This window comes from Zalophus californianus, chromosome 8, assembly GCF_009762305.2.
Source record: "Zalophus californianus isolate mZalCal1 chromosome 8, mZalCal1.pri.v2, whole genome shotgun sequence".
In the NCBI taxonomy this organism is placed as follows: Eukaryota; Metazoa; Chordata; class Mammalia; order Carnivora; family Otariidae; genus Zalophus; species Zalophus californianus.
The window spans coordinates 41,350,328-41,358,500 of NC_045602.1; the positions used below are offsets into that span (position 1 = coordinate 41,350,328).

The 8,173-nt window shown below is 44.3% G+C and overlaps 1 protein-coding gene across 1 annotated transcript; it reads right to left on the reverse strand.

The window, feature by feature from the left end:
• Positions 1-1,883: 1,883 nt before the first annotated feature.
• On the reverse strand, positions 1,884-3,400 carry LOC118357304 (tubulin alpha-8 chain-like). Its single transcript, XM_035729052.1, has one exon. It carries the CDS (start codon positions 3,327-3,329, stop codon positions 1,980-1,982), a length of 1,350 nt encoding a protein of 449 aa, XP_035584945.1. The 5' UTR covers positions 3,330-3,400; the 3' UTR covers positions 1,884-1,979.
• Positions 3,401-8,173: the final 4,773 nt, after the last annotated feature.

Consider the following 8,173-nt stretch of genomic DNA (forward strand, 5'->3'; position numbering starts at 1 on the left):
ATTCCCACCAACAGTGTAGGAGGGTTCCCCTTTCTCCACATCCCCGCCAACATCTGTCGTTTCCTGACTTGTTAATTTTAGCTATTCTGACGGGTGTGAGGTGGTATCTCATTGAGGTTTTGATTTGGATTTCCCTGATGCCGAGTGATGTTGAGCACTTTTTCATGTGCCTGTTGGCAATTTGGATGTCTTCTTTGGAAAAATGTCTGTTCATGTCTTCTGCCCATTTCTTGATTGGATTATTTGTTCTTTGGGTGTTGAGTTTGATAAGTTCTTTATAGATTTTGGATACTAGCCCTTTATCTGATATGTCATTTGCAAATATTTTCTCCCATTCTGTCGGTTGTCTTTTGGTTTTGTGGACTGTTTCTTTTGCTGTGCAAAAGCTTTTTATCTTGATGAAATCCCAATAGTTCATTTTTGCCCTGGCTTCCTGTGCCTTTGGTGATGTTTCTAGGAAGAAGTTGCTGCGGCTGAGGTCGAAGAGGTTGCTACCTGTGTTCTCCTTTAGGATTTGGATGGACTCCTGTCTCACGTTTAGGTCTTTCAACCATTTGGAGTCTATTTTTGTGTGTGGTGTAAGGAAATGGTCCAGTTTCATTCTTCTGCATGTGGCTGTCCAATTTTCCCAACACCATTTGTTGAAGAGACTGTCTTTTTTCCACTGGACATTCTTTCCTGCTTTGTCAAAGATAAGTTGACCATAGAGTTGAGGGTCCATTTCTGGGCTCTCGATTCTGTTCCATTGATCTATGTGTCTGTTTTTGTGCCAGTACCATACTGTCTTGATGATGACAGCTTTGTAATAGAGCTGGAAGTCCGGAATTGTGATGCCGCCAGCTTTGCTTTTCTTTTTCAATATTCCTCTGGCTATTCTGGGTCTCTTCTGGTTCCATACAAATTTTAGGATTATTTGTTCCATTTCTTTGAAAAAAGTGGATGGTATTTTGATGGGGATTCCACTGAATGTCTAGATTGCTCTAGGCAGCATTGACATCTTCACAATATTGGTTCTTCCAATCCATGAGCATGGAACTTTTTTCCATTTCTTTGTGTCTTCTTCAATTTCTTTCCTGAGTATTTTATAGTTTTCTGAGTACAGATCCTTTGCCTCTTTGGTTAAATTTATTCCTAGGTATCTTATGGTTTTGGGTGCAATTGTGAATGGGATCGACTCCTTGATTTGTCTCTCTTCTGTCTTGTTGTTGGTCTATAGGAATGCCACTGATTTCTGTGCATTGATTTTATAGCCTGCTACTTGACTGAATTCCTGTATGAGTTCTAGCAGTTTTGGGGTGGAGTCTTTTGGGTTTTCCACATAAAGTATCATATCATCTGCAAAGAGTGAGAGTTTGACTTCCTCTTTGCCGATTTGGATGCCTTTGATTTCTTTTTTTGTCTGATTGCTGTGGCTAGGACTTCTAATACTATGTTGAATAGCAGTGGTGAGAGTGGACATCCCTGCCGCGTTCCTGACCTTAGGGGAAAAGCTCTCAGCTTTTCCCCATTGAGAATGATATTTGCTGTAGGTTTTTCGTAGATGGCTTTTATGATATTGAGGTATGTACCCTCTATCCCTATACTCTGAAGAGTTTTGATCAAGAAAGGATGCTGTACTTTGTCAAATGCTTTTTCTGCATCTATTGAGAGGATCATATGATTCTTGTTCTTTCTTTTGTTAATGTATTGTATCACGTTGATTGATTTGCGGATGTTGAACCAGCCTTGCAGCCCAGAGATAAATCCCACTTGGTCGCGGTGAATAATCCTTTTAATGTACTGTTGGATCCTATTGGCTAGTATTTTGGTGAGAATTTTTGCATCCATGTTCATCAAGGATATTGGTCTGTAATTCTCCTTTTTTTTTTTTTTTTTTTTTTCGCTTGAGACACTGGTTGTATTTGTGGGGGGTTAGGGAAACAGTGGAATGAGAAATACAAAACTAGGGGGAGAGCGGACGTCGCAGACGCCAGGACCCCCTAGAACTCCTCACTCTCATCCTCACCGTCCATAGACTCTGTTCCCACTTCTTCATAATCCTTCTCCAGGGCAGCCAGGTCCTCTCGGGCCTCGGAGAACTCCCCTTCCTCCATGCCCTCGCCCACGTACCAGTGCACAAAGGCCCGTTTGGCATACATCAGGTCAAACTTGTGGTCGAGGCGGGCCCAGGCCTCGGCGATGGCTGTGGTGTTGCTCAGCATGCACACGGCCCGCTGCACCTTGGCCAGGTCGCCCCCGGACACCACTGTGGGGGGCTGGTAGTTAATGCCAACCTTGAAACCTGTGGGACACCAGTCCACAAACTGGATGGTACGCTTGGTCTTGATAGTGGCAATGGCAGCATTCACATCCTTGGGCACCACTTCTCCGCGGTAGAGCATGCAGCAGGCCATGTATTTGCCGTGACGGGGGTCACACTTGACCATCTGGTTGGAGGGCTCAAAGCAGGCGTTGGTGATCTCTGCCACCGACAGCTGCTCATGGTAGGCCTTCTCAGCTGAGACGATGGGGGAGTAGGTCACCAGGGGGAAGTGGATGCGGGGATAGGGCACCAGGTTCGTCTGGAACTCTGTGAGGTCCACGTTGAGGGCCCCGTCGAAGCACAGGGAGGCCGTGATGGAGGACACGATCTGGCCGATGAGGCGGTTGAGGTTGGTGTAGGTGGGGCGCTCAATGTCCAGGTTGCGGCGGCAGATGTCATAGATGGCCTCGTTGTCCACCATGAAGGCACAGTCCGAGTGCTCCAGGGTGGTGTGGGTGGTCAGGATGGAGTTGTAGGGCTCCACAACCGCTGTGGATACTTGGGGGGCGGGGTAGATGGCAAATTCCAACTTGGACTTCTTGCCATAGTCCACAGAAAGCCGCTCCATCAACAGGGAGGTGAAGCCTGAGCCAGTGCCACCCCCAAAGCTATGGAAGATCAGGAAACCCTGAAGCCCGGTGCACTGGTCTGTCAGTTTTCGGATTCGCTCCAGCACAAGATCGATGATCTCCTTCCCCACAGTGTAGTGGCCTCGGGCATAGTTGTTGGCAGCATCTTCCTTGCCAGATATCAGCTGCTCAGGGTGGAAGAGCTGCCTATAAATGCCAGTTCTTACCCCATCTATGACAGCAGGCTCCAGGTCCACAAAGACAGCCCGGGGCACATGCTTGCCAGCCCCGGTCTCACTGAAGAAGGTGTTGAAGGAGTCATCACTGCTGCCCAGAGCCTTGTCACTGGGCATGGTGCCATTGGGCTGGATGTTGTGCTCCAAGCAGTAGAGCTCCCAGCAGGCATTGCCCATCTGCACGCCCGCCTGGCCCACATGGATGGAGATACACTCATGCATGGTTGTTCCGACAGGTGACGTTTGCGGAGGGTCGTTGACTGCAGACGCGTTACGAGTCTCCAGCAACACCACGAATCCCCTGTAATTCTCCTTTTTGATGGGATCTTTGGTTTTGGGATCAAGGTAATGGTGGCCTCATAAAATGAATTTGGAAGTTTTCCTTCCATTTCTATTTTTTGGAAGAGTTTCAGGAGAATAGGTATTAATTCTTCTTGAAATGTCTGATAGAATTCCCCTGGGAAGCCATCTGGCCCTGGGCTTTTGTTTGTTGGGAGATTTTTGATGACTGCTTCAATTTCCTTAGTGGTTATAGGTCTGTTCAGGTTTTCTATTTCTTCCTGGTTCAGTTTTGGTAGTTGATACATCTCTAGGAATGCACCCATTTCTTCCAGGTTATCTAATTTGCTGGCATAGAGTTGCTCATAATATGTTCTTATAATTGTTTGTATTTCTTTGGTGTTGGTTGTGATCTCTCCTCTTTCCTTCATGATTTTGTTGATTTGGGTCATTTCTCTTTTCTTTTTGATCAGTCTGGCCAGGGGTTTATCAATCTTGTTAATTCTTTCAAAGAACCAGCTCCTAGTTTTGTTGATCTGTTCTACTGTTCTTTTGGTTTCTATTTCATTGATTTCTGCTCTGATCTTTATGATTTCTCTTCTCCTGCTGGGTTTAGGCTTTATTTGCTGTTCTTTCTCCAGCTCCTTTAGGTGTAGGGTTATATTGTGTATTTGAGACCTTTCTTGTTTCTTGAGAAAGGCTTGTATTGCTATATACGTTCCTCTCAGGACTGCCTTTGCTGTATCCCAAAGATTTTGGACAGTTGTGTTTTCATTTTCATTGGTTTCCATGAATTTTTTTAATTCTTCTTTAATTTTCTGGTTGACCCATTCATTCTTTAGTAGGATGCTCTTTAGCCTCCATGTATTTGAGTTCTTTCCGACTTTCCTCTTGTGGTTGAGTTCTAGTTTCAAAGCATTGTGGTCTGAAAATATGCAGGGAATGATCCCAATCTTTTGGTACCGGTTGAGACCTGATTTGTGACCTAGGATGTGATCAATTCTGGAGAATGTTCCATGGGCACTAGAGAAGAATGTGTATTCCATTGCTTTGGGATGGAATGTTCTGAATATGTCTGTGAAGTCCATTTGGTCCAGTGTGTCATTTAAAGTCTTTATTTCCTTGTTGATCGTTTGCTTAGATGATCTGTCCATTTCAGTCAGGGGGGTGTTAAAGTCCCCCACTATTATTGTATTGTTGTCAATGTGTTTCTTTGCTTTTGTTATTAATTGCCTTATATAATTGGCTGCTCCCATGTTCGGGGCATAGATATTTACAATTGTTAGATCTTCTTGTTGGATAGACCCTTTAAGTAGGATATAGTGTCCTTCCTCATCTCTTATTACAGTCTTTGTTTTAAAATCTAGTTTGTCTGATATAAGGATTGCCACCCCAGCTTTCTTTTGGTGTCCATTAGCATGGTAAATGGTTTTCCACCCCCTCACTTTCAATCTGGGGGTGTCTTTGGGTCTAAAATGAGTCTCTTGCAGACAGCATACGGATGGGTCTTGTTTTTTAATCCAATCTGATAGCCTGTGTCTTTTGATTGGGGCATTTAGCCCATTTACATTCAGGGTAACTATTGAAAGGTATGAATTTAGTGCCATTGTATTGCCTGTAAGGTGACTGTTACTGTATGTTGTCTGTGTTCCTTTCTGATCTGTGCTGCTTTTAGGCTCTCTCTTTGCTTAGAGGACCCCTTTCAATATTTCTTGGAGGGCTGGTTTCGTGTTTGCAAATTCCTTTAGTTTTTGTTTGTTCTGGAAGCTTTTTATCTCTCCTTCAATTTTCAATGACAGCCTAGCTGGATATAGTATTCTTATCTGCATATTTTTCTCGTTTAGTGCTCCGAAGATCACATGCCAGTCCTTTCTGGCCTGCCAGGTCTCTGTGGATAGGTCTGTTGCCAATCTAATATTTCTACCATTGTAGGTTACATATCTCTTCTCCCGAGCTGCTATCAGGATTTTCTCTTTGTCTCTGAGACTCGTAAGTTTTACTATTAGATGTCGGGGTGTTGACCTATTTTTATTGATTTATTGAGAACCAAGGGTTCTCTGTGCCTCCTGGATTTTGATGCCTGTTTCCTTCCTCACATTAGGGAAGTTCTCTGCTATTATTTGCTCTAATATACCTTCTGCCCCTCTCTTTCTTCTTCTTTCGGAATCCCAATTATTCTAATGTTGTTTCATCTTATCGTATCGCTTATCTCTCGAATTCTGCCCTCGTGATCCTGTAGTTGTTGCTCTCTCTTTTTCTCAGCCTCTTTATTTTCCATCATTTGGTCTTCTATATCGCTGATTCTCTCTTCTGCCTCATTTATCCTAGCAGTTAGTGCCCCCATTTTTGATTGCACCTCATCAATAGCCTTTTTGATTTCGACTTGGTTAGATTTTAGTTCTTTTATTTCTCCAGAAAGGGTTTCTCTAATAACTTCCATGCTTTTTTCAAGCCCAGCTAGTATCTTTAAAGTCATGATTCTGAACTCTAGGTCCGACATCGTACTACTGTCCGTATTGAGTAGGTCCCTGGCTGACGGTACTACCTCTTGTTCTTTTTGCTGAGGTGAATTTTTCGTCTTGTCATTTTGTCCAGAGGAGAATAGATGAATGAGAGAACAAAATGCTAACAGGTTTACAACATCCCCAGCAAATATACTGTATACAAATCAGAAAAGACCTGAAACCAGGGGAAAAGAAAGAGAAAAAAAAAAAAGAAAAGAAAAAAACAAAAACAAAAACAGAACAATACAAAAAAAGCAGAATGTGATCAAATATGATCAGGCTAGTGCATAGATCAGTGCCACACACTAGATTTTGGGCATATTTTGGTCTATTAGAAAAAAGTGCCTCCTAAAATTTTAAAGGAAGAAAGACCTATATGTACAAAATAAGGGTTCATACAATGAAGGGATAGAAGATGACTGTAAAGATGAAAATTATAAAAGATTTTATAAAAGGACTTGATAAGAAGTTGTTTGAAAAAAGAAAGAAGATTAAAAAAAAAGAAAAAAGAAAAAAGGGACAGAATGTGATCAGACAGGAGACTAGAACAGAACCATACACTAGTGATTTAGGGCATATTTTTATCTGTTAGAAGAAACTGTATCTCAAAATTTTAAAGAGAGAACAACTTATATATATATATATGCGCCAAAAATAAGGGTAACTACTATGAAGGGATAAAATATGACTCTAAAAATGAAAAAAAAAATGTTTTTTTTTTTTTTTAAAAAAGAGATTGATAAGATGTTGTTTGAAAAAGGGAAAAAGAAAAAGAAAAAAAGTTAACAAAAATTAACTTTGATGAACTAATGAATCATGGTAAAAAAAAGCCATGAATTCTATGTGTAGTATTCCCCTAGTGCTGGAGTTCTCCCGTTCTCCTTGATCGGTAAACTTGGTCTTGGCTTGCTGGCTGTTATTGCTGATCTTCTGGGGCAGGGGCCTGTTGCTGTGGTTTCCAAATGTCTTTGCCGGAGGCTGAATTGCCCCGCCCTTGTCGGTCCGGGCTAAGCAAGCTGCTCAGGTTTGATCTCAGGAGCTTTTGTTCCCTGCAAGCTCTCCGTACAGCCTTGGAGGACCAGGGCAGAAATGGTGGCCTCCCAATCTCCGCCCGGAGGAGCTGAGAACTCGGGGCCCTGCTCCTCAGTGCGCCCCCAGAGAAAAGCAGTCACTCCCGTGTCCCCGGTCTCCGGCCGCACTCTGTGCTCACCCGGCCTGTGACCGATTGTTTCTATCTCTGGCACCCGACCCCGTGTGGAGTCTCCAAACCCAGCAGATCCCCGCGGTGCGCTCCTGCGCCGCTCCTCCCGGGGGAGAAAGGGGAGTCTCCCCGGCTCTGCCGCTTGTTGGGTCCCTGCTGCAGGAGCAGTGGCCCGACTGGGCCGCGGATCACAGTTTATGGCAACCCCGAGCCCAGAGCCCATGCCTCGGCTCCGTCTCTGCAGCCGGCTTCCCCGCTCCGATACCTGGGAGCTCTGGCGCACTCAGGCTCCCCCGGTCTTTCTGTGACCCCAAGGGTCCTGAGACCCCACTGTCCCGCGAGGGTTCCACCCCCCACTTAGCCACTGGAGCGACGTCCCTCAGCGGAGCCAAGTTCTAAAAGGTCCGATTTTGTGCTCCGCGGCTCTAGCACTTGCCAGAAGCGGCTGACAGAGGCCCCTCCCCCGCCGTCTATCCTCCCGAATATCGCCTCGGATTCACTTCTCCACACGTCCTACCTTCCAGTAAGTGGTCGCTTCTCTGTTCAGAGAGTTGTTGATACTCTCCTCTTTGATCTCCTGTTGAGTTCGTAGGTGTTCAGAATGGTTTGATCCCTATTCAGCTGAATTCCTGAGACCAGACGAAATCTAGGTCTCCTACTCCTCCGCCATCTTGCTCCGCCCCCCTATGCTTTTCCTTCTGAGACCAACCTATAAACACCTCTTCTAAGAAGCCATTCCATATTCTCCCAATGGCAATTGCCTTTCTCTCCTTCTCAGTACAGAATGTTAGTCTTCATCACCCTACCTGTTACAAGCTGCTCTGAAGTCAGCATTTAGTGGGCATTTAGGTTGTTATTCCTGTAACTATTAGTACTACAATGTTACTAATGTTGGTTAACTAAACTATTTACTACCTATTTGTCTCATTTATTCCCCTCAAAAATTCAATCAGGTGGGTACTTTTTTAAGTCTTATTTTACAGATGAATAAACCGAATTTTAAAGATTAAGTGGGTACAGGGCGCCTGGATGGCTCAGTTGGTTAAGCGTCCGACTCTCAATTTTGGCTCAGGTCATGATCT